Below are 27,210 nucleotides of genomic sequence, written 5' to 3' on the forward strand. Positions count from 1 at the left end.
CCATGTCATCATAAGAACTTGACAGATTTGGTGGGACACAGGTCATAATACCACAGCACTACTAGACAAAACAACAACAACAACATTTGCTCATAGTGAAGGCGAAGCCTCCCTCCTGGGGATGGGCAACCCTTCTGTGCCTGGATGCTTTTCTCCAGGGGATTAGGAAGTGGATGACCACCCGCTCATCCTTGTGATGTGTTCACGCTGTGTTCCCTATTCGGCAATGTCTGTTTTCTTCCGATCTTGCAGCCTCTAAATTCATCCTCAACAGAAACCCAGCAAAATACAAGACATTCCAGAAGAGGAAATTCTGGGAGTTACAAACTATTAAAGTGAGCTGCAAACGGGGCGGGGGGGAGAAAAAATACTGTGGCACCCCAATTTAATCAGAGTTAAAACAAAAGCGTGCGCACTGTCTCTGTGACTAACAGCAGAGCTCCTCTACTCGCAGTGAAAGCAATGATCTGTTCCTGGAAAACAGCCTGCAGCTTTCTGTTTGGAAACTCAGAAGACAGGACAAACACTCTGCTAATAACCAAGGAGTTTTCCTCCATCCCACGCAGAGTCTCTGCTTTAGGCTAAGCGTGCTCAGACCAAATCCTAACTATATACTTATTATTGAAAGGTAAATGGAGTCTGTCTTAACAATATAAATTTAATGCACATTAGGTCCTGTATAGCCTCTAATAGACTCAGTCTCTCAGTTTCCAAACAACAAAGGAAGGCACATGAACATCCCAACGTGCTTAATGACCTCACTCCACTCCGCCCCTCTCCCCACTGTACTTACTTTTTTCCACTGAGAACTCACCAGAATCATGTAAATTACTCTCTATGTCAAAACTTTAAAAATTCAGTAAAGTTTGGAGAATTTGCTAGAAAGCTTATACCATTATTTGCAACCACCAGGAGCTTGTATCTTAGAGTCAGTGTGGTCAAATAGTCCTTGAAGTGTTATATGACTCCAGTGAGATAATTGCAGCCTCTAAATTCATTCAGTGAGGAATAATTGAAGATTGTAAGTGTATGTCAATCTTAAAAAGATCAAAGGATTCAGGTTTGTGGTGGCAAAATAAATGTGCATGCAAAGATACTACTTCACAGACTCTACTAAGAACAACAAAAAGAAAACCAAGCTTTTAGTCTTTATTTTTAGTAAGTCATCCTATGAATGGAAATGTAGAAGAAATGATAACAGGAAATTTTCTGAAACTAAGAGAAAATAGCTATGTGTTGAGAAACAGACCTAGTGACACTAAAGTACAGGATGGCAGGTGGCAGGGCCTCCAAACCGGGGAGGGCGCTGAGGTAAGACTGTGGGTGTAAAGTCCAGAAGAAGTACCCACACTTCCCTAGTCTAGGCCTGTATGGAAGGGCGCTCTTTGGAGGACTTCCATGGCTAGCTCAAGAGGAAAGGCTCACACTGACTTAATGGGTAACAGCAGCTCACCCAGCTCTGATCAGTTTCAAACCCACAAGCCTACCAAGCCTTGTCATGTGAATCAGCTACACTAATCTCTGGTCTTACTGCTCACAGCTAGGAAGAGCCTACATCTGAACAAAGCTTCTGACATCCAAGGTGGAGAATAGAACACCTTTGAAAATAAAACAATGGAAAAAAAAATCACACAGGGAAAAGGAAATATCGAAAAATTACATTTGAAAACAAACAGGAAATACTGTATTCATAACAAAAGAATGACTAATTTTGTTTATTTGTTTGTTTTATTACGCATTATGTATGTGGATGCCTACCTGACAGGGCACACACACAGAGGTCAAATAATAACTTTGTGGAATTAGTCTGTGCCTCTCGCCCGTGAAGGTCCTAGGGGCTGAACTCAAGCCATCAGGCATGATCACAAGTGCCTTTCCCACCTGAGGATTTCACTGCACACAGCCCATTAAAAATTATTTCTTTTTTGAAATTATAGTTATATAATTTCCCCCTTCTTTTTACTCCCTCCAAACCCTCCCAGTTGCCTCTTCTTGTTCTCTTAAATTCATGGCCTCTCTTTTCATTAATTGTTGTTGCATAGATATATGTATATGAACACATGCACACAATACTAAACACAGAAATAAACCCTTCTCTGTGTGTATGCTTTCAGGACTGCCCATTTGATACTGAATAACCAACTGGTGTGCTCTTCCCTAGGGAGGACTTTCTCCTACTCTCACCACTCCTTAGTTGCCTGTAGCTCTTTGTGTAGGGCTGAGGCTTTGTGGGCTTTCCTTGTCCACTTTAGCATGTCTATGTTGTTATCCTTGTTCATCTCATGATTGCACAGTCAACTGAGACTGTATACTTGTAGGCTCTGACACTACTAGAAACATAATCTCACAGAACACTCCCTGATCTTCTGGCTCTTAGAATCTGTCCACCCCTTCTTCCTCAATGACCCCTATGCTTTAGGAGTGGGAGTTGCTTTACAGATGTATTGTTGAGACTGGGCTCTGTCTCTCTCACTTCCATTAGTTGTGGTTTTCTGTAACGGTCTCAAACTGTTGTAAAAAGACATTTCCTTGATACAGGAGGAAGACTGTATTTATCTGAGGTCAGAAGGACAAATCCTGAGGATGCAACTGAGACTATGCTGCTAAGTGGTGGTTGCAGGTTCTCCTCCAGGATCCATGACTTCATTAACCACAGCTAGTTCACTGCTGCCAGTACTGGATATATATGATCTCACTCCTGATGAGCAGATCTGAAGTCCACTTAGCGAGCTGTTGGTTATGGCCAAGGTACACTTGCCACTAATGTAGTCTTAGGGTTATGTCATGCTGGCCATTCTTGTGGTTCATAGACATTATGGCTAGAGGGACCATCTGTTGCTTCTCTCCTTTGGAAGCTGGCACAGCACCTTCTGGCATCATGAAAGCCTGTCCTCTAGGAGGGGGATTTATGGCCAGTTCCAGCTCAGGGACCTCTGGCCCCTGCATCTGAAGTGCATGGTGTCTTCATCAATAGGGACTGACTTTCTACCTCTGGGGGAAGCCAAGGGCAACAGCAATACCATGGACTGTTTGGGGTCTCTTGGACAACCCTGACCAACAACCTCAAAGAGCTTCCCCTGGCTGGTGTTGGGTTTTTGTTAGATGGTGTTTGGCTCTGGAAGGGAGCATTGTCATCCTAGACTAGAAATTTTCACTTAAACTATGTATGTATATTTACACAAAGACTAGGACAAAATACCAGTAAAGATGTTTGAAAAAGTCATAAGTAATCATAGTATTAACACTCTATCTTTAAAAAAAACTATAATTCCCTCAGTTTTAAATATTCAGAATATAGACATATCTACATATGAACACACATTTTAAAAGTAAACTCTAGGCATAGTGACATGAATCAATAATCATAGGACAAGACGGCAGGCATGGGTAAATCCTTGGAACTTATTGGACAGCCAGTCTACCTGGATTGGTGAGCTCTAAATTAAGGGAGATATCCTATCTCAAAAAGTAAGGTGGAGAATGACTGAAGATGAGATCTGACAGAGATCTTGGGCCTATACACACACATGCACACATACACACACATCACACATAATACACACACACACACACACACACAAAACCATTGAAATATAGTTACAATGAACGAATAAAGATTAAGTCATGTGCAGTAAAATGAATGTAACAGGAGATCATGCTAAACTAAGTCAGACAAGTCATGCTTTTCTCATGTGTAGGCCCTACACTTTATATGATATATAGGATTGTATGTTCACACTCTGTGAAAGTCACAGTAACAATCTCTAGGAAAGTGAAGGGGGCTGAGGGGAGTGGGATGGGAGGACATAAGGAGGGCATGAAGGGACAGGACAACAGAGTCAATATATGGCATATACTCTGTAAGAATACATGGATGAAAATGTCCTTACAAAACAAAGTACTACCCACAGTGAGTATGTACAAATAAGACACTGAAAACAGAATACAGACCTTATGCCATAGTTTTAATATATAATGATGACATTTTAGAAAACATACAACATATTCAAGATACTGTACATTTCCACTGAGGAAAAATATGTTTGAAAGGATTAGGAGCCAGAACAGGTTCAGCCATCTCAAACAAAGGATACTGTTTCTCTAGTGGGACTCTATTTAGACAAATTATTGATAGATAGAAGGCTAGCATGCAAGTATTTTCAGAGGTCAAGGTCCATGTTCTCTTTCTCAGGAAATTACTATCAATAGTCTTCATAAAAGCAGGAGGTACTCAAAAACTGAGGCTGACACAGGAGAAAGAAAACAGGTAACCCAACAGAGAAGGGAATCTGTAGACAGCAAAGGAAGGCCTGCCTGTGAACCAAGCATTACAGATGAGCAGTCCATTCAGACAGTGTGACCAGAGACAGGCTGCCAAGGGCTGTCTTCACAGCTAGACCTTGCACTACTCCACCGTTTCTACCTGCAAAGGTGACTAGAGGCTGTATCCTCTAGTCCAATGCGATAGAATGGGCGTCTACCCTTGGGGAACTGCAGATGAAATCTGACAGGTGACCAAACAGTGATTCCCAGAATGAGAGCCAGGCACACGGAGGAGAAAGCTTTAAAACAGCAGCCCCTTCCCTAATGTGACTAATCGCATGCAAGAGTATTGAACCAAAAATGGCTACTGACAAACATACAAAATATTACTATATACAATACAATCTTACCAAACTTAAAATATTTAGTAAGGAAAATAGAAAATAACTTTCAAAAAGTGTAGTGGGGGGTGGAGAGATGGATCAGGGGTTAAGAGTCTCCCCACTCTCCCAGAAGACTGGTGTTTTCTTCCCATCACTCATGGTGGGCAGCTCACAACCACCTGCAACTGACAATGGCATATATTCACACAAACAAACACAAAAAATAAAAAATAGAAATAAAAGCAGGATGATAGCACATTGGGAGACTCGATAATGTTTGCCTGGTCATTATTAACACTAATAATTAACAGTATCCCCCTCCCCAGTAAGTAAGCAAGTAAATAAATAAAATAAAGGGCTAACTGGAAGTGAAAACTGGACAACAGAGGCAAAAGTGTATCAAGTCAAAAGTGGGACCCTAAGAATGAATCAGATTCTAATACACACTGACTAGAGATGAGCTTCTCCATGTACCAGAGGCACTGCTTGTGATAAGGAGGATGAAGGTGTGTGTGTGGGGGGGGGGGAGTGTGTGTGTGTGTGTGGGGGGTAATTTCTCATGAAGAAAGTTCCAGAAGTCTTTATGGTCTTTACAGCATTGACTGTAAAAAGGATACAATTTTAAGTTAAGCTGATCTGAGGAAGGATGATGGCAGGCCATCAAGGCACAGAAAAGATGCATGGCCCATGCTACAAGTTACACAGGGAGCAAATAACACTCAGAGAGCTCTTGGTCACCACTGGATAAAGGAGAGGAAGAGGAGGAGCTGCGCCTCCACTCAGCGGCTTCACATCACGGTCTGCGCTGTGAGCTTCCCTTGGAGAGATGTGAACGTCTATTCTCCCCTGAAAGGGCACAAGCAACAAATCCAAGGAGGATTCTATCCAAGTCTAACTTGGATTTGATTCTATAATGAAAGAGTTTAATGGAGCAGGGGGGGGGGGCATTTGTTTATAAGGGAACAGATGACCCCAAAACAGCTACATTACCAGAAAGCCTCACCCGTGCATGACAACTTCCCCTCACTGTACAGATGGAGACCCTCAACCTCTGTATGCTCCGACATTTTTCAGACCACAAGGCCACGTAGAATTATGACAGAATCACACACTGTTGATAAGGGGTACACAGGCAGTTGCTGGAATTCAGGTGAGGGTCTAATGAACTGCCCAGCCTCTTGTATGAAGAAATACCAACAAGCCTGATCTTGAAGGTCTCTTGCAAGTAGCCACTGTACTCTGATGAGCCTGGTAACAGCTGGTATGCTCAGAAGACAATATTCCACAGCAATATGCTGTACCATTAACAAATATTAATTTTCCTATAAAAGTATAACCCAGGGTAAATGAGTTTTTAATGTTTGGAAAAATATGTCAAAGGTCATGGGACAACTGTGATTATCCCGTGGATTCATATAGGAAGATTGCATTACACAGCATCAGCTTCCTAGTCACTTTTACTGTGCTATGGCATAGCCAATGAGAACTGCTTATATTTGTCTATAAAATTTATGCATATGCATTACCTTCTAAAACTAAATTTCTAAATACTTTCAGGAAAAAAAAGGACTAAAAAAGCATAAAAAATGTTTTCCTCCTAAAAACTTATTATTATTATTACTATTATTACTAATGTGTGTGTGAATGAGGAAGATGGGGAGGAAGAAGGAGGAAAGGTGTGTGAGTGTGGGCAGGATAACATATCGTGGGGGTCAGAGGACAACTTCTGGGCATCAGTTCTTCTCTGGCATCCTGGACTCTGACGATCAGCCTCAGGCGGGTGCACCAAGCCCCTTCATCCCCTCCAGTCATCTTTCCAGGACCACATTTTTCACATTGCTCTATTTCCAAAACTACTAATAATTTGTAAGATGGTTTCTTTATTTTTATACATATGAGTGTTTTGCAGACATGTATGTCTATGTACTACCTCTATACGTTGCCCAAGGAAGCCAGAAGAAAATGTCAGACCCCTTGGAACTAGAGTTACAGATGGTTGAGAGCTGCCATGTGGTGCTGGGAATTGAATCTGGCACTCTAGAAGAGCAGTCAGTACTATTAACTGCTGAGCCATCTCTCCAGCCCAAACTAGTAATTCTTAATATCCAAAAAAGGTAAAATCTAGACAGATCATGGCTCAAGAGAAGAAAAAATATGTGAATAGTTTTTTAAGATGAGTATTAGCAACCTCACGTAGTTACTTGCACTTGCAGAGAACTGAAAGACATAACATCAGAAGAATAAACTAGCTTATCAGGGAGTAATAGCTGGGTTATGCACCTATCATCAATAATCCCTCTAGGGACACTTATGGAAAACACTATGTACCACACATTTAATACAAACTATTAACAACTCTATGGCACTGCCACAATACAGTCAACTCTCCCTATCCAGACATTCTGAATTCAATCAACTGTAGGGGCAAAATGTCCAAAAAACAATTCTAGAATGTTCCAAAAAAATTAAACTTTGACGTTGCTACTTAATTAGCACTGTGAAGAATCCATACCAATAAAGTTATATGTGAGTAGTTTCCCACCATTTCACAGACCTCAGGTCAGATGACTTGTATGTTGTTCATGTATTAAGTAGCTAGCAAAGTTAATTGCATCTGTAATGAACATGCAGAATTTCCCTGTCTTGTATTATTCTCTGAAAGTATAGCAACTATTTGCATAACACTTACATTATAGTTCAGTAGACATAAGCCAGAGACAGTTTAAAGCATCCATGAAGCTGTATATAGGTTATATGCAAATGCATCCATGAAAATGTATATAGGCTATATGCAAATACCATACTGTTTTATATAAGGAACTTGAGCACTCAATGACTTGGTGACCAGGGCTGGAAGGCTGAAGAGTTGGACAAAACCCTTCATAGATAGAAAGAACTGGTATACTCCAGATGAAGCAATGGCAGCCAGCACGGCTTGCACTGTGAGGAATAGTCAGCCTTTTAGCTAATCTTGTATTTGCTGTATTCCTGATGCAAATGTCTGCTTGAACACTCCTTGTACTGCTAATAGAGTCATAAAATACCATTTACAAAGAAAGAATTTCATTATGTAAACTCTGGACCATTCCTTCATGCATGTATACCCTCATTAGAGAGATCTAAGAAACTCTCACATATATCCATCATTGATTATGACCAGCCACAGTGTTAGGACTAGGAAAGATGGCAAGACTTGGGTCGTTGTTCTAAAGAAACTACAGCATAAGTCAATAATTCAGTAGAAGAGCAGTGCTTTCATAACACACATGGTCTTGACCATCATCCCTCATTTCTTAAAACACGGGAAATTGGAAAAATAGATAATACTTGTTTTGTTTTTTAAGACAGGGTTTCTCTGTATTGTTTTGGCTATCAGGGAACTCCCTTTGTAGACCAGGCTGTCCTTGCACTCACAGAGATCTGCCTGCCTCTGCCTTCCGATTTCTGGGACTAAAGGTGTGCACCCCCACTGCCTGGCTTAGATTAACACATTTTTTAATTAGGCTCATACAAAGAAGTGGGAGAACTCCAGTTAGCATCCCGAACTTGAAGACAAGACTTAGGACCTGTATAAAGATTCCCATCGTGGCAACAAATTATACTTTATACATTTCTGAAATGTTGACTCCTGTATCTTGTTATAATTCTCCTTTGAAGTGTTGTTGTTCAGTTAGCCATTCATCTCCCAGCCCTGGTCACTGTGGAAAAAATTTCAAGTCTAGTTTTTAACTATAGAAAGTGAGCCCACCTGTTCTGACTTTCCTTGCTTAAAGAAAGGAGAGAGAGAACCTCCAACAGTGGACACCTGTCCTGTAGACCGTGCCTAACTCCAGGCTCAAGACCCTGCTCCCCACTCTACAGGACAGCTGGAAAAAGCAAGTAGGAGAGAGGAGCTGGTGTGGATGTGGAGGGACGCTGCAGAAGGGCTGTAAAAGGATGGTTCTGAAGACGTGTCAGGCCAATAGTTCTGTGGTCAGGGATCTCTTACAGGACTTTTCCAGAGGGCCTGTGGGGTCACAACTATTTTTATAATGATATGGCTACATTATTTGCCTTTTCCACCCTCATTCCCTCAGCAGCACCCAGTGAAGTCTTCCAGAAGGAAGCCATGTGATATGCGATCTGACAGCTGACTGAAGGCAGAAGTGTGCAGGAGAACACAGCTGCCTTTTATTAAGCCAGACATTAAAGAGATTTGTAAAGTCCAAAACAATGTTATTCTTCTTACTAAATATTTCTGATTTGAAAAAAAAAAACGGAATTATTATCATGAGAGATGTATTCCTGTTAACAAACATACAATTATTTTAACAAATAACATTATTTAACTTTTCTGTTTTAATTTCTAAGGTGGCTAGTATCAATAAACATCATTAATCTATATAATCAAAAGCTCCTTGGCATCCAAAGCAATGTCCATGAGTGCAAGAGAGTATTTAACCGAATGACTGCGGTCCAGTGGGTTGACCGTCCATGTTAACCGAATGACTGCAGTCCAGTGGGTTAGACTGTCCATGTTAACCGAATGACTGCAGTCCAGTGGGTTAGACCATCCATGTTAACCGAATGACTGCGGTCCAGTGGGTTAGGCGGTACATGTTAAGACAAAGGTGTGGCAGGGAGTCTGAATGTCGGTTAACAATGTGAAACCTCCTACACTTTTGCTGCTTCCTGTCTGCTTTCCTTCCCCTCTTCAGCTGCCTTACAGCGCTGTCTCCTTGCCAGCAGCAGCTCCTCCAGCTAGGTTTTAAAGGGTGCAGGTGAAGCATGCTTGTTCAAAGCTTCATAGAATTCACTATTAGGAAACCTCTGTCCCTTGAAAACAAATGGTCCTTTTCCTCCCCAAAACCAGTAAAGTTAACCATGTATCACAGCCTTGCATGAGCCAAGCAGCACATGGTAAAAAGCCTGTTCTGCTTGGTGTCACCATCAGCACACCCAGGCTGATATAACCACAATGAAAGCAATTACCTAATCAGTAATGACTTGTCCATCTCACTGCTCAAACTGCAAACAGGGAGAGTGTTCAGGACGCAGGGAAAGTACAAGGAAAGGAAACAGAACTATGGAGAGTTGGGGGTGGGGAACAGAGATTGATTAGAATTACAGAAAAGTGGCTAACTTTAAAACACAGGAAGAACTATTGATATTATAAATGGAGCTTTAAAGTAGCTATTTTCAACAATCACCTGGAATCATCATCTTTCCTTTTTGACGTGATCATGGCTTTAAAATGAAAGGCAAATGGATCATCCAAATTCTGCTTCCCAGGTGACCTTAACCCTTCAAAATGACTGACGGTATCAGTCATCTTTAAGCAGCACATTTACTTGTCCGGTTTGTTAGAAAATAGTCAAGCTAGAGGCACATCTTTACATCATTCTCAAGACAGAGGCAGGTGGGCTTGTGTGAGTTTGAGGCAGCCTGGTTTCCACAGTGAGACCTCCACGGTCCACCCAGGGGTAAATGGGGAGACACTGTCACAACAATAAAAGAAAGGAGGAGCTGGGAGGAGCTCAACAGCTAGGAGCCCTGGTTGGTTACTTTTCCAGAGAACTCAGGCCCAACTCCCAGCACTAATGTGGTAGCTTTAAACTGTCTACGACTCCAGTTCCAGGGAATCCGACACCCTATTCTGGCCTCTGAAGGCAAGAAGCACACACATGGTGCACAGATATACACAGAGGCAAAACAGCTGTATGCATTTATTTTTTAAAAAGAAAGAAGAGTTGATTTAAAAAACAAAAACAAAATACAAACAAAACAATTCTACACAGAGAAGATTAAAGTTCACTTGGTGCAGGTACACAGGTGGCCAAGGCAAGCATGCAGGCTGTGTATATTATCGTGGCTTCTCTAGTTATTAAAATATGGAAACACTTCAGTAATAATGATAAATGAGGTGTGTGTGAACACATATGGTCCCAATAAAAACTTTCCAGCGATGACGATTACACTAAAATTATTTAGTAGGCTTTGTGCGAAAGGCACTCTTTTCCCTTTATGAACTTGACATCCAAAGACAAGCCAAGTGCGTATAAAACTCTAGATGTGGCCGTATCAGGCATAAGCTGAGGGAGATCCGTGAAGATAGAACTCAAGCTCAGCAGCCATTGTGTTTTACTGCTGCAGGTGTCTAGGAAGAAAATCCCCCTGGAGATGTGCAGTGCCAAAGTAAAAACTCCAAAGCCTGCTGTGGGATAGAGAAAGAAAGGGGGAAGGAAAAACTGTCTCAGAGTTGATTCGCTCTCCTTCAGAAATGTGACATTTGACAAAGCGAGGCTTGAAATTAAAACCAGACTGGGGGTAGCCTCCAAAGCCCTACCTGCTTTCAGTCAGGCCCTGTTTTAAAGGGGAAAAAAAAAAGGAAAAAGAAAAGAAAGAAAAAAGAAAAAATTGAGTCCATACACAAAAGCTTCATGCTAATTCAGGCTAAAAGAATTAAGATGTACAGTCAAATAACATCATAAAAAGTTTCAGTGAAATTTTAGATCAAAGAGTTCTTCAGACTTTCTTGCTCATTAAACTAATAATGCCATATGGTCCCCACTACTTACTATTATTCTAATACATACAAAGAACAAAATGTAGGTGGCAATACTAATGATTTTACCACTGTGACCACAATCAGCACTACCTTTACCAGAGCCACAAGTTCTCAAATTTGTCAAAGCCCTCTGCCACCACACAGCCAGGCACATCTCTTCCAGCCGGTCCAGCACTCTGCATCTAGCAAGGGCCTCCCACCTGCTCCAGTCTCTTGTCCTTACACTGCCTCCACTTAGACCTCTTATTATGTCCCACTCCCTCACTTCTTCAGGCCACCATTCAAATGTCACTTAAGTGTCCCTAAAAGGATCATATTTAAGGCTTGTTCCTCAGCTAGTGACATTCTTTTTGGAAGTTCTGGGAACTTTAGGGGTTTAGGGGTTAGGCATCAGAAGAAAATAGACCATTGAGTATCCTTGGAGACTATGTCCTGGTTATTGATCACTCTCTTCTCCCCTGCCCTGCCCTCCCCTCTTATTTCTTCTCCTATCCTCACTTCTCCTCCTCTTCTTCCTCTGTTCTCCTTCATCCCTCTCCTTCCTTCCTTCTTCCTGTCCTCCCCTTCTCCTCCCCTCTCCTTTCCTGTTCCCACACCCTTTGTCCCTCCCACCCACTACAAGACAAAGAACTTCCTCTGCCAAGTGTTCCTACTCAAGTGCATGGGGCTAAATGACTATGGACAGACCCTTCTGAAACCATGACCAAAATACGGCTTCCCTTCCTGAAAGTTGCTTTCTCAGGTATTTTGCCAATAAGACAGCAACCTTGTAAAACAAAAAAAAAGCCAGGTGTGTCAGTGCACAGGGACAGATGGATCTTCCGGCTTTTGATTGATATATCTACATATCTATCTATAGACATATTGATATATATATGTATATAATAATTGACAACCCCTGAGGCCAGCCCATCTAATACCCCATTAGCATGGAGAAGAGTGAGCTCTATGCTGCATGACCAGTTGTAATGGCCCTCTTTGTGAGGTGTCATGGTCTCATGCTCCAGGACAGGAACCTGGTCATGAACAGATTCAACTGCCTACTGTTCTCAGTGATGAGAATTGTCGGGGTTCCTTAATCTGCTCAGTCTTACCAGGTTTTCTGCCCGGTGGCAAGGTTTCACTTGCCCCACAGAATGTGGTAGAAATTCACTGCAATGGTACCGTGGTGCTTATTTTAATGGCAGGGAATCCTGCATTAGTAACATGCTGGCTAACAGCAAGACAGTAGGCAACTGAAGAACAAGACTGACAGCAGTGACTACAATGAACAAGTCTCTAGTTAAGCAGCATGCAGTGCCTCGCATGATTGCAGAGCAAGAACAAGGTCCTGAGTTCAGATCGCCAGCATCCTTGTAAAACAAAAAAAGCCAGGTGTGTCAGTCAGTGCCCAGGGACAGATGGATCGCCCAGCTTTTTGGCCAGCTAGCCTAGGAAAACACAAAAGCTCCAGTTTCAGTAACAGACTCTCAAAAACTACGGTAGAGAGAGAGGTGCTGAAGATGTCCTGACACCATCCTCTTGAATAAAAAGTATATGTACATTTGTATACACCACACACACACACACACACACACTTACTTCAGCTCTTGATTACCGAGTCCTTGTCTATTGAATCTGGAGTTCACCAGCTGGCGAGTGAGCTCCAGGGATCTGTCAGTCTTCTCCCCACCCAGTGCTGAGGCTACAGAGCTTTCACCAGCTGCTGGGTCCCTACTGGGGTCTTCATGCTTGCAAGGCAGAAACTGTTACAACGTTGGGGCCCAGCCCAGCCCCTCAACATAAAGCTTACCAATGAAAAGATTTTGCTGACAATCTGGCCACAGCAATGTACGGCAATCTGAGAGGCAATGCCTCCTCACCTCTAAGGCCTCCGAAGGCGGGTCACAGGAATCTCATCAAATGGCTCTTATCCAGATTTAAAGTGAAGGTCTCAGTGACTGCCCCACTCAGCTACCCACACACATTTCAAATCAAGAGGTAGTGTAGGAGGAGAGAACAATCAGGCAAAGATTAAAACCTATTTCCAGGAGGGAAACAGGATGAAAGCAAGAACAGATTGGCCAGCGGATGGTGATGAGGTGAGGAACAAGAAGGCTGGTGATACCTGGCCTTGGATGCGACCACATACTGGGGTTCCAGAAGAGCATCAGAGGACTGACAAAAAGAACTGTTTCAGTTACTCACTGTGCCCACTGTGTCCTAGGGTACCTGACACTTTGAAAGAGTCAAATTCCAACAGCAGGGGGTCCTTGGCCATGGTGTTTCCCATCAGGCTCATCTGCAAGCAGCTTTTCCCACCTGTGACACTTGGAAAACATTTTCCAACACCACCAGCTCATCCCAGTGCTCCTTTCCCTTTCTTCCCACTGTGTTTCTTTCCCACAGAGAAATGATACAAATTGCAACTGTGTTCTAAAACAGTGTGAGAAGGAACAGGGATGGGTTAAGAATACAAAGCTCGGTGCTGGAACACATAATTGGATTTAAATCACCAAGCCAGTTCTCAGTGCCTGCCAGGAAACACCATACACGTATGTGCTCTGACAGGCCTCAAGGCTCTGATTGCAGAGATGCCTTTCAAGTGACTGCAAACAGACTGCTAAGAGTGTTTGCCAGAAAAGCCTGCTGCTTTCACAAATGAGACCGTGGATGTCTATGATAAATCAGAAAAACATTGAGTGACAAACATTCGCTAATAGTATCTTGGACTTACTGTTTTATTGAAGTATATATTTAGTTTAATAACAGATCATGATAACTTTTCTAATGACAGTTCTGGAAGAAGTGAGGGAAAAAAAAGACTTGAAACTTCAGCACCACTTAAATTCATTAAAAGTAAAAGCGCCCTTCCAAGCAGTGCTCTCAGTATTGATTCCAAATGACTGTCCCAGCGCAAGTCAGAACTAGTTCTGGTTACCATATTTAATCATGATTTCAGAGATATGTCAAGACATCAAAGAGATATCATCGTAAGTAATGTACTGAGAGAAAACTGGTGCCCAACAGTTTAAAGTCCCAATTTGTACTGTGTCTTGTTTAGTTACTGTGAGCTCTGAAGAAGAATATAACTTCAGAGCTATGGATTTGATTGGGGGCCAGATATTTGCAGAAAGGGGCAGTACTGGATTCTGTGGCAACGTATCTATGTTGCTCCTCAAAGCAAATTTTGGATATTCCACCCCCACACCCCCCTAAAAACACCACGGACTGGTCACCAGATGTGGAGCCCATATGGCACAAGCACACAAGAGCTAATAAGCACAGCAGCAGGCAGGAATAATTCTGAAATGACCGACAAATGTTTGGTGCTATTGACTTCCTTGGTTTAAAAAAAAAAAACATAAATCACTATTTAAACCTAGAAATATGATTTGCTCAATTTTCTACAAATCTTTTATTTTCTTGAAAATTTCACCTTGAAAGGAAATTTACCCATATGTAGTTCATTACTTGGTCTGAATGAAGACGTAAACTTCATGTGAATACTAAAAGAAAGGACTCTGACTGAGGGACAGAGAGAGACTACTTTAGCTGTACAGATGAGCTGTTCACTCAGCTCCTAACTCTGTTACAACAAATCAGTGGCCAAAGCCACTGCACTGTCTGTGTCCAGGCCAGCTCTTGGACATCATCCCTGAGTGTCATCTCCTTCTCCACAGATGTGTACTCAACATCCAGTCCATGTACATAAACAACCCCATGACATAAACAACACTACTGAACATGAGGTTCCTAGCCTGCCCACCCGCTGCATGGCCCACCACTATGTGTAAGCACGTGGTGGGGAGATGAGAAAGAGAAGCAAAGAAGTCTGTCTGAGCACTATGGAGAGAGGTGGATATTCAGAATTGAGGCCATGGTGAAGTCCCCAGCAGTACTGCCACTGAGGGCCATGTCTGCGTTCATGACCATCCAGCAGCAGGACTCGGTCTAGGTCCATTGCCAGTATTACGAAAGGCCATGCAGACATCCCTGGTTTGGGCTACCACCGGGGACCATGTTGATATTCAAGGGCTTCACAGAGCTGGCACCACCCCTCACTGGCTATAGCATGTGGGAGAGCAGACCCAACACCTACTTCATCTGGGCAGCACATAAAGCTGGGCCAGGTGATGTGGGCACAAGTGAGCCAGGCCCAAGGGCATGAGAGAGGGAGAGCTTGCCCTGCCCCTTTCTGGCTGTAGCATTGGGTGAGCTAGCTGGGACAGTGCTGAAGAACTTACCCTGGTGGTGTAGGTTCAATAGAGCTGGAGACTGACCAACTCTGCCCAGGCCTAGATGCAGGGTTTTGAGTTGGCCCACAATAACATCTACCCCGTCTACAAACCTGCTAGAACTCATGAAGGGTCCTACATATCCAAAGCTTCAGGGCAACAACAGGATACCCCAGAGGAGTCCCTGTGAGGATTCAGTATTGATAGTGTAGCAGAATCCAGAGGCCTCAAACCAGACCAATGACTCATTGCAATGAACATTTGCAAATAAAGGTGTGTGGACAAAAGTGTGTACTGTGTGATACACTGTAACACTACAGCTTCCATAGGGAGGTGGAGTTGGTTGTTCTTGTTGTTATTATTCTTTATTTTATTTTATTTTTATTTGGGAAGGGATGTTGCAAGGGCATGAAGGGATATGAAGGGCTGGAAAGATCAGTGCATGATGTGAAATTCACAAAAAATGAATCAATAAAAGGTTAAATATACATTGCATAAATACATGGAACTTTCAAAGAACAAATAGTATTTTAAAAAGAAAACCCTACCTTTAAGTTATATCTAAGATGTCCTACAAATGGACATGAGCAATACACTTTCTACAAGGGAAAATAACGTAAAAGAAACTTCATTACACAATGTTGTTATTTCCTTTCATTCTTAGACATCAATATGTTATACCTAAGAGCATGGCCCAGGGGGAAAGTCCTTGTCTAGTATGTGCAAGGTATTGAGTTTGATTCTTAGCACTCTTCAAAAACGTATAGATGATTAAAAAAGAAAAAGAAAATAATAATCTTATCCACTGCTGGTATAGCCAGCATAGCACTAGGAGTCGAGCTAAGGACAGAAGTCAGTGCAGTGAGACACACATCATTATCTTTCTTTTGGTCAAGCAAACCAGAATAAGGTTATGTGTTGAGAATTGGTTCTAAGGCTTTGTCTTATTTCGGCTCCCAAAAGCTGTGCTTCCAGACCTGAGGGTCCCTGCCCCCATCTGGCTTCAATTGATAATAAAGAATTGCCATACGGCCAATGGCTGGGCAAGAAGATGGGGCACAACTTTTAGACTGAGCAGGCAAGGGACTGAGAGAGAAGGAAAGAGGAGGAATCACCATGTCTCGAGGCAAAGGAATCAGAATTAAGAGTTGCAGGAGAGAAACTGTCCAGCAATGTAGGTGGAAAGGGAAGTGGCCCCATGAGGGGGCTGTCTAGAAGGTAACAGGGCAGCAAAGATAAAATAAAGATTTAGAAGGTATTAAGCCAGTAATACCAAAGGGGAGTGTTTGCTAGCCACGGGAAGGTTTAGAAGTGCCCAGCCATTGAGCTAGTCAAGACATATCACAATTAGCTGGTACTCTGTGTGTGTGTGTGTGTGTGTGTGTGTGTGTGTGCGTGCGCGTGTGTCTGTCTTTCATTTGTGAATCCAGAGAGCTCTTGGGTGTGTGCAGGGCCCACTGGGAGCCAAAGCAGTTTAACTGATTCATCGCTACAGTTAAGCTTCTCCTGTTTTTCACGCAATGAACACCCACCCACCTGTATGCACTGCTCCTTCAATTACTAGCATAGAGGCAAGCATTTTTGGTAGACCCATAACACACTAAGAACTAAAATTGTCAGTCTTAAATTTACTTTGTCTGATTACTAACTCTGGCTTCCAGCTGGAATAACATATGATATCACCACTTTTGAGACAAGCCAGGTTTAAGAGCAACAGTTTACATGATCTGAGTCCCTTTCTAATCAGGTGCTTGGCACAGATTCACTCGCTCCTAACCTGGCAATGCCCCCATGCTCAACAAATTAACAAGAAGTTCGTGAAAATTGTTTCATATTTCATATTTTTCTTTCTCCTCCTCCCTTCTCCTTCAATATTCAAAATTATAATGCCTTAATAAGTCAATATCAAGAACATTAAAATAAAATATTCTGTTTTTTTTTAAAGGTGAAATCGAGGTGATTAATATCCTTGTCATCAAATGAGTTAAGTCACATAAGGTCCAATTAAAGGCTTGCCAAGGAATGAACACTAAGGTAAAGTATAAGTTGAGGGAGGTGGAAGAGACGCAAGCACGGTAGTGGGTAAAGTTGCACTGGCTCATGGGTAAACTCCACCGTGCAAGCACAAGGATCTGACTCAGATCCCAGAGCCCATGTAAAAGCCAGGTGTGGTGGCACAGATCTGTAACCCAGAACTGGGAGATGGAAACAGGGTGATGTCAGCAGGCTCTCTCAACACTGAGCCTAAACAAAATGCTGAGCTCCAGGTTCAGTGAGAGAGAGTCTTCCCAAAAATAAGATGGGAGTTGATAGAGGAAAACACTCAGTGTTGGCATATGGCCTCCATATGCACATGCACACACAAGCATCACACACACACACACACACTATAACCAGTATCAAAGAAAAACTCCTATCCTCATACTTGAGAACAAGTATGGAGGGATGACTGAAAAATTAACCAACAGTCGTTCTAATACCTTACGCTGGTACAAAGGCTCCAGGAATACATAGTTAAAAGGGGATTCAGTGTCAGACAGACTGGCTTGCAACTCAGCTCCCATAATCACCAGCAGCAAGATCATGGTCAAGCTCAACCTAACCATTCGTGAACACACAATTAGTTCATGAAATTCACTTAAAAAACTGGTTGGTTGGAATCTAGGGCTTACTGTATTACAGGGGAATATTAACACAGCAGGAGACATTTTAGCTAGCCTATGAAACCCTGTTAAGATGCTCCCACAGTGCTGAGAACACTGCTATCTAATGCCCATTACAGTGTATGAAAAGTCAAGGAACCACATGGTTTCTTGGTCTCACTGCTTCCCTGTCTGCAGACCTCATGCACTCAAGAAATGGTTATTACACGGAATGAAATAATTATTTTGGAAACAGCTTTTCAGGTTGGTTTTTCCATCTATGATTTGGAAGTGCTACATCTCTTGGCAAAGAACTAGAAGTCAAGTGCTTCTCTGGAGAGAGGAGAAAGTGATAGAGAGAAGACACAGTTTTTGCACCAGTCAACTTTAAAGTTGACCCCCATGAACCAGGAGTTCTGAACTGAAGGAAATAAAAGTCACAGGTTGTGTGAGTTAAGATATGTGCCATCATAGGAGCACCCGAGGCTCCCAAATGTTAAGCTACCCCGACCCCTGTTATTTCTAAGACTCGCAGGTCTCTGAAAACATCTTACACACCATCAATCTGCATAGGTAAATCTCATGTAGCATGAAGACACATATATTCATATGCTGCATGAATATACAGTAAAGAGCCAGCCTGCGTGGTGGAAGGGCAAAGCTATAAGCCCTGTGAACTTGGTACTGTGGTACAGGGACTCAGTCAGTCTCCTATCCCTGGTCACAGGCAAGCCTTCACCAGGTCAGGCCACCAATGAAGGCACAAGGCAGGGCAGCAGCTGCACGCTGACAGCTGACTCCAGAGAAGAGAGGTGAGGAAACAGGAGCTGCCGCCACCCTATTCTTACAGAGGAGCAGGAAGCCCTGCTGCACGCATCCTTTGGGGAAGGATCCGTCCAAGAGGAAAACAGGTAGGACTAAACTCATGGAGTGAAACGTCACTGTTTGTGCAGACAACAGGGAGAGTGAGAGAGAGGCCAAGCACGTGCTAAGGAAACCCTGTGGAGATTCGGAGGGTGACGTCTGCTCTGCTTTGCTCTCTCTCCCGGGAATTATTTTCTTTCTTTCTTTTTTAACGGTTTATGTGTTATTTTTATGTGCACAGGTTTTCTGCCTGCATTTGTTATCTTCACACTATACATATGCAATACTGATGGAGGCCAGAAGAGGGCATCATATCCCCTGGGATTGAAGATACAAACAGTTGTGCACTACCCTGTGGGCACTGGGATGCAAAACTGGGTCCTCTGGAAGAGCAGTCAGGCACTCTTATCTGCTGAGCCATCTCTACAGCCCTGGGTTTATTTTTCAGTGTATTTTTGTGAAAAGTGCACTCTACAACTGTCCTCAGAAAAATATCCTATTGGAATGCCCCCTGCCCCCATCTCTGGAACAGCACCAAGGACAAGTTACAGGATCATTGTTTTCGGCTTCCTTGCTCGATCTTTACTCAAGCCAAGCGTTATCATCCTTGGTTTGCAAATGGGAACAGCACTGTGGGACATACTGACTCTGGCTACTATGGCCTTTGGCCAAAGAAAAGCAGACTGGTGGGAACTTCTTCCCAGAAAACCTCAATCTTAATTATTATAAATGGCTGAAAACAGGCATAATAAAACAGGACCTCCCAAGGTGACAGCCAATCAGGAACAGTGCAATAATGACCATTATATATATTGCCAAGCCATGTGGCTTGAAAGCTAATACAAGCATCAGGGAATTCAGAAGGTAAAGCCTCCAATGCTACAAGGCTAGCAGATATATTATTATTTACTTCCTTAAATGTAGTTTGTTTTAGAAAAAGGTAATCTACAATTTAATAGAAAAAAAACAAATCTTACCCTTAAAAAACTACTTTGGCAACTTTAAAAATCATGTGCTTTTTTTTTTCATCGATTGCAAAGACAGATACAATTTAAGCTAAGGGAATATTATACCTATATAAGCTTGAATTGATTTATAATCATTTAGCTTTTCATTTAAAACCTATTTTCCAAGTTGGATAGTTTTATATAAAGCAATAGCAAAAGAAGAATAAAACGTATATATTTACATGTGAGTGCTATAGGAAGTATAAACACAGCTGCTTCCTCTTCTCTATAGCTTGCTAGCATTTTATAACCACTGTAAATTATATTACACCCAATAAAAGCCTTTTCCGGTGACAATTAGCATAAAAACATCAGCTATATACTTAAGACTTAAAGAAAAATACTGTTGAGTGTTACCAAACAGTAACTTTTAAAATACAACATTTTTCTGAGTGGCACTCATTTTTCTTCAATAAATTTTAACTTAGAAGAGTAAAGTACAGAAGAGAATATATTAGCAGTATGGCATGATAACACAGACATTTTGCTTAGTTTGCTCATCTGAAAGAACACATGGTGGATGGTTCCTACTATCGGAGTGCTTGCTACCTGCCTGGCAGCAAGCCTAGCGATGTGTGCCTAGTTTCCCTCAGTACTAAAGCATCATAAGACACTGCGGTGTTCATATTTCAGTTTCACTTTCTAATCTAAATTATCTTGCTGTATTATTAAAATGGAAAATTCCACATCTGTAATGCCAAACTAAGTGACTCTAGGTTTTGACTTAAGAGACTAGCCCTGCAGTCCTAGTGTGCTATTGCTGCATAGCTCGGCTGCTCTAAGTAACAGCAGCAGACCACACATTTCAAACAACCTGTCAAAGGACATGCGGAATTTTTATCATGAAAAATAGTGTCAGAGCCATGTTTAATCTGACTTGAACACCACACAATATACCCATAAATCAAAGCACTATGCTATTCTATCATATGCACAATTTTTGGTGTGTTACACATCCGCTAAAACTAAATTTAACACATTCCAATAACTTCGTGTGGGTTTTGAAGAGGTGGCTCAGCAGCCGAGCGCACTGGAGACGCGCACGTGACCTGGGTGTGATCCTCAGCACCAACACAACGGCTCACAAATGTGTGCAACTTCAGCTCCAGAGGATCCAACACCCTCTTCTGGACTCCATGGGAAAATGTATGTAAGCAAAACACCCACACATAGAAAATAAAATCATAAAGTAATTTTAGAAAATCAACACCCCCAGTTGTAAACTGAAAAAAAAATTGATTTAAAATAATACAATTCCTTAAGCAAAGAAAGTATCTTTATGATCTAACACACCCATGATTCGTATCACAAGTCTGTGTGTCTGGGTTCAGCCTATGCTGTTGGTAAATGAATAATTTGACAATGACTATAAATACGTTCAACATTTAAAACACTGCTGTGGACTCTGGGGATGAGAAGGAGAGAAAGAGGTATGAAAATCTTAAATCCCCTATTGTTTAAAGCGTAATCACTGTTGGTAGATGAAAGCATTTATTTTGAATAAACTCTTAGTTTAAAGCCTGGTTCAGTAGCTTTGTATTCCAGAGCCTGAGCTGAGGTTTTCAGAGCAGACTGTGAGTCAGAGCAGTAGAGAGAGTGGGTGCCATGTGCCACTTTTCCAGGATAGGAGCTCTTAGTCTGACTTAAGCCATAAAGTCAACTGGGGTCAGAGTGAAAAAGGCTCAGCGGCAGTGCCGGGTCACAGTGGAGGAGGCCCAGTGGCAGTGCAGGGTTACACTGGAGGAGGCCCAGCGGCAGTGCAGGGGTCACAGTGGAGGAAGCCCAGCAGCAGTGCAGGGGTCACAGTGCAGGAGGCCCAGTGGCAGTGCAGGGGTCACACTGGAGGAGGCCCAGTGGCAGTGCAGGGGTCACACTGGAGGAGGCCCAGTGGCAGTGCAGGGGTCACACTGGAGGAGGCCCAGTGACAGTGCGGGGTCACACTGGAGGAGGCCCAGTGGCAGTGCAGGGGTCACAGTGGAGGAGGCCCAGCGGCAGCTGGCTGGCACTAACATTTGAGTTTTGAATCCACCTAGAATTTTTTTTTTACTCGTGATCTGGCTTGATCTAATTTGTTTCTTGAATGGATATATGTATACATGCATACACACGTGTGTGTGTGTGTGTGTGTGTGTGTGTGTATTAACTTTACTGATACAGATGACATCTTTGACATCATTTTCTTCCTCTTACACTGGGGGAATATTTTTTTCTCATGGTTGAAACAAATTCTGATTGATTTCATATTTTTCCATGAAAGATATTTAGATATTTTCATGGATAGCTCAGGATACACAGGTAGGTGGATCTTTGAGAATTTAAGGCCTTAAAGTCAAGTTCCAGGGCTACGTTTCTGCTCAAAATAAAAATGACTTTTTTATTGCTAGTAATTGTCCTAGTACAGTTGTTCAGCTTTGACTGTTGATCATGCATCTGGTGTCTTGGTTGCCTTGTCTGGCTTTTCTTTATTACTTTATTTACTTTAAGCCTAGCACTTGGGAGGCAGAGGCAGTTGGATCTCTGTGAGATCAAGACTAGTCCAGTCTAAAGACTATGTTCCAGGACAACCAGGGCTACACATAGAAATACTGAATAAGAATCAAAATAACAACATAAAAAAAATTTTTAAAAATCAAATGTCAAAATAAAAATTATTTGTTTTGTTTTGTTTTTTAAAGATTTATTTTATGTATATGAGTACACTGTAACTGTCCTCAGATACTTCAGAAGAGGGCATCAGATCCCATTACAGATGGTTGTGAGCCACCATGTGGTTGCTGGGAATTGAATTTAGAACCGCTGGAGGAGTCATCAGTGCTCTTAACCACTGAGCCATCTCTCCAGACCAAAAGTTCTGTTTTAGTAAAAAAAAAAAAAATTATACCATATAACTTTTTTTTGAGACAGGGTTTCTCTGTGTAGCACTGGCTGGCTTAGAACTCACTTTGTAGACCAAGCTGGCCTTGAACTCAGAAATCCGCCCGCCTTTGCCTCCCAAGTTCTGAGATTAAAGGTGTGCGACACCACTGCCCGGCTACCATATAACTTTTAAAAGCCTAATATCCAGAATTTGTTTAAAAAAGAACATTAAATAAAAGATGAGCAAAACAAAAAGAGTAAAGATGAATAGCCAGTAAGTATAAGCTATTCTTATCTACTACAATTGTAAATTTATACAAAATACAGCCACTGACTGCTATAAGATATCGGTAATTTGTATAATACTGAAATGTTGGACACCATGCTGAGAAGAGTGTTCTACGAACAAGAAAAATCCCTAATTGCAACTTGATGATGCTTAGCAAACACACAGATTTGAGGTTACTAAATAGTCCATGACCTAATAAACGTCTCCAAACAATGCGGCCTGGAGAAACCCCTCCCATGGGCTTCTGAAGACATGATCCAGGATGCTCACACCTGCTTTATATACTCTCTTAAGGGGAGCATCCCTGCTTAACACACTGTGGACATACACATACACACACACACACACACATCAATTGGATACTTATGGTATAGTATTAATGAACAAACTATATATAATTTTCAGTTGTCTTGAAAATTGGAAGTTGAGAGATGAATTCAATTTTTTAACAATATTTATAGTACAATGTAGATTATGCAAAAAGTAAAGCCTATAATAAATGTACTATACTACAGAAAAACAAATATTTAAAGAAAGTTTAAAAAAAGCAAGAATAGAGCTAGACCTATCTCTAGAGAGAAAAAAGAATTGGATTATGGAAAAATCTATATCAAAGGTGCTTCATTAATTTCTACTTTTATTTCTTTAATTAATAGGATCTATGGGTAATTGTGAAAAATGATAAATTATAATGTGCCTGTATGGAAAGTGCATAGTTGTTTGCCATATTATATAAGTTTATATTTTATAATACTTTTAAAATTCATTATAATGCAAAAATGCTTTATAAATAAATGTTTTAAAGTTTCCTATGAAGGTATTTCATAAATCATAGACAATTCTGCCCCAACAACCAGCCCTCACACTAAACACTACAAACAGGATTTACCTCCCTGCATCTGTTGCTAAGCGTTATTTTAAGGCATGTGCTCGATGTTGTACATAGATTACAGACTAGGTACTACCAAAGAAATATAAATACCTGGAGCTTTTTACAGAAAAATTAGCAAGAATTATATAAAGACTATGAAGATCTAGAAAGACACAGTGTGCATAGAAATGAAAGCAAGTTTCCAGAAGTTAATAAAATAGTCAAAGTTTTTCTTATAGTTAAGAACTCAAAGATAACAACGTTATTTTTTTTTTTAATAAATGTCAAGTTTTTCTGGCTGAATTTGAACTGGGTGGCACTCAGAGGATTTGATGCAGAGCACATGTATTAGTTGTTTGCCTGTTGTTGTCATAGAGTACCATGCCACGGCTTTCTTTGTGCTATGGTGCCAGAGGGACCATCACCACCACAATGGGAAGTCAGGCAGCAGTCATGGTGGCTGGAGAAGCAACCTGACAGGTCACATCTTAAATCACAAAGGAGAGAAAGGGAGCTGGGAACTGTCCTGGCCACATTGTCACACTTCCTCCATCAAGGACGCATCTCCTAAGCCTATCCAAACAGTGCCACTAACCAGGAACCAAGTATCTGACCCCATGGGGGACAATCTCATTCAACCCACAGCTGTGCATGTCAATAATATGATTACTCAGATTAGAACAGATATCCAAAGTGTACTGCTGGAAGTCAGACCCTCAGTTAGTAACATATGGATAAGGCCACACAGCAGCTTACCTGTAGAAGGAGCCTTTCAAACGCCAGGAAGTTATCCCACTTGGCAGTCTGTGGGTGCTTCAGAGTTTGAGCTGTGGCCATCCCAAGCTGTAGAAGCCCACAGTGAGTTGTAAGAGCTCTGAGGTTGTTCTTGAAGAGTTGAATATAGGACATGAGCTGCCCTGGAGTCACTCTTCCTGGAGAAAGATAAAAATTTATCATTGTACTCTCTTCCCTTTTACTAAATAATGACAAAGAGGCCCTGAACAAAGTCACTGTCTTACATGTGCACAGAACTCCAGAGCTGACCAATCTTTCCTAAACTATTATGATTCTTCTAGGAACACAAAGGCTTGCAAGAAAGAAAAGAAGAATTAAGCCAACTAGCCAAAGCCATATTGCTAGTAGAACTCATTTGATAATTGCCTAATATCCTGAAAAGAGTTTTCAAGTAAAGGCACACAAATATTTGTTGATCTCAATATAGCATATCTATGCATGACAAGATACAAGAGTTAAATGGAAAGCTTTTTAGTTGTGTGTATGTGTGTAAAGAACATGTTAGAACCGGGCAGTGGTGGTGTACACCTTTAATCCCAGCACTTGGGAAGCAAAGGCAGGCGGATTTCTGAGTTCGAGGCTAGCCTAGTCTACAGAGTGAGTTCCAGGACAGTAAGGGCTACACAGAGAAACCCTGCCTCGAAACAAAACAAAACAAAACATGTTAAAATTGTGTCTAAAGCCTTCATCCCTGGTATCAGGGACTTCACTACTGTATTCATGAGGTTCAAGGCTGTATGTTCCATGGAACAAAAGTGTTTGGCAAATGAGAGTAAATTGCTAGTGGATGTACAAAGTGCATCTGAAGACGTGCACACTCTGGACTGATAAGCTCCTTCGGGTCCTTTGATGGACTCATCTCCCACTTTCTGATTGGTTACACTTCATAGCTGACGGTCATGAGTGTCTTACACAATACTCCTATACACCAAATTCTCCTCATCAGGCAAAAAGAAAGCACGGAGTCAGGCACAATTCTGAGTCGATAGATCATTCCTATAGACCTCACCCGTGCTGGGCTTGTGGACTATTCTCTGAAACTGAATTTCGACTGTTTATTGCTATACTTACAGGTATTTTCACTGTTAATAAAACAACCTTTGTTGACTCAGCACATGCAGGCGCTCAAAGAAACATGGCCTCTTCTGATTCTCAGAGCAACTACAGGAGGTAGCAAACTAGGTCCCTGTGGCATCTGTTAGTCTCACCCAAGGTATTCACAACTGAGTGTCTGCCAGTGTAAGTCAACAGATAGCACCTAATATGCAGCTTTTGCTAAAGATTATGACACACACCAAACAGACCTGGCCACGAGTAACTTAAAACCCTGAATCACATCTACCTTTTAAACAAATGTTTGTGAAGAGATTAAAAATACTAAGGTGCCTTCTTATCAGTGTTTGATGGCAAGCACATGAGAAAAAGAACAGCAAATGACTATTCCTCATGAATTTCTCTAGTTCTTCAACAAGGTTCAGCCTCACCTTGATGTCTGTCTGTCTATCTATCTACTATCTATCACCTATCAATGTATCTATCATTTATCTATCTATCTACTATCTCTCTTCTCTCTAGAGTATACAAACTAATAGGTTTTATTTATGACATCTGCATATATCATTCACCTCCTCAGTTATCCGCTCCCATCCTTGGTTCTCAAAGTACAACCTGACAATTTACTTGTTCAGGTACTAAAAGAAAGAAGGAAAAAACACTTATACTTCTTGCCTTATTTTCTTCCCCAGGCTTATTAAGGTATCATTTATATATAGTTAAAATCCACCCTTGTCTGGTGCGGAGTTCCATGGGTTTTGACAAACATCTATAGCACTTGTGTTGAGTTGTGGAGGATGTGAGAAGGAGCCAGTTGGAGGAAGAAGTGGAATGAAGAATAAGACCACATGGTCTCCTGTGCCTGCTGCAGGAATCCTGGTCAGGCTGTACATGGCTTGAGATCAAAAGTAACACCCAGCAAACAGTCAGACAGAACAAAACATCATGGACCATGGTGATAGCAGCTTCCTCAGTCTTTAAAGAAATCCACCCCCACCCCCGGGCAATTAGACCACTCCTCTACAGAATCATGGGCAAGCAAATTAAATTCAATAAGTCAGCAGCGTGTGTAATCCCCAGCTTGGCCCTTGATTACATAACTTCTCTTTTATTGGTTGAAAAATTATATGTAAGCTTTGTACTGAACAATAAAAGTTAGATCTGCACACCAATGTTGGTCTCTGGGGTCTGAAATCTCTGTGGGCTCTGTCTCTGCTTCCCTCCATTTCTCTATCCCTGGTCAACTGTGTTGAGTAACCATCACCACAACCTAGATGCAGATTCTAGGTTTCTATTGGTCTATCTATGCCTCCATTTTGTCATCAATTCCATCCTTCCAACTCTACACCTTGATGAATACTAAAATGCTGTTGTCTGATCTCTCTCTGATAGTTTCTCCCTTCTAGAATGTCATATAAACCAC

At 41.7% G+C, this 27,210-nt stretch overlaps 1 protein-coding gene across 1 annotated transcript in view; it reads right to left on the minus strand.

Annotated features, from left to right (window-relative positions):
* Scfd2 (sec1 family domain containing 2) overlaps positions 1–27,210 on the minus strand; it is a 323,120-nt gene that overhangs the window by 234,579 nt on the left and 61,331 nt on the right. Inside the window, exon 4 of the mRNA XM_021162778.2 lies at positions 24,696–24,871. Coding sequence (XP_021018437.1) covers positions 24,696–24,871 — 176 coding nt within the window. The remainder of the gene's footprint in view (positions 1–24,695; positions 24,872–27,210) is intronic.

The sequence above is a fragment of the Mus caroli genome, unplaced genomic scaffold, assembly GCF_978045245.1.
Source record: "Mus caroli unplaced genomic scaffold, Mus_caroli_1 scaffold_4, whole genome shotgun sequence".
Classification (NCBI taxonomy): Eukaryota; Metazoa; Chordata; class Mammalia; order Rodentia; family Muridae; genus Mus; species Mus caroli.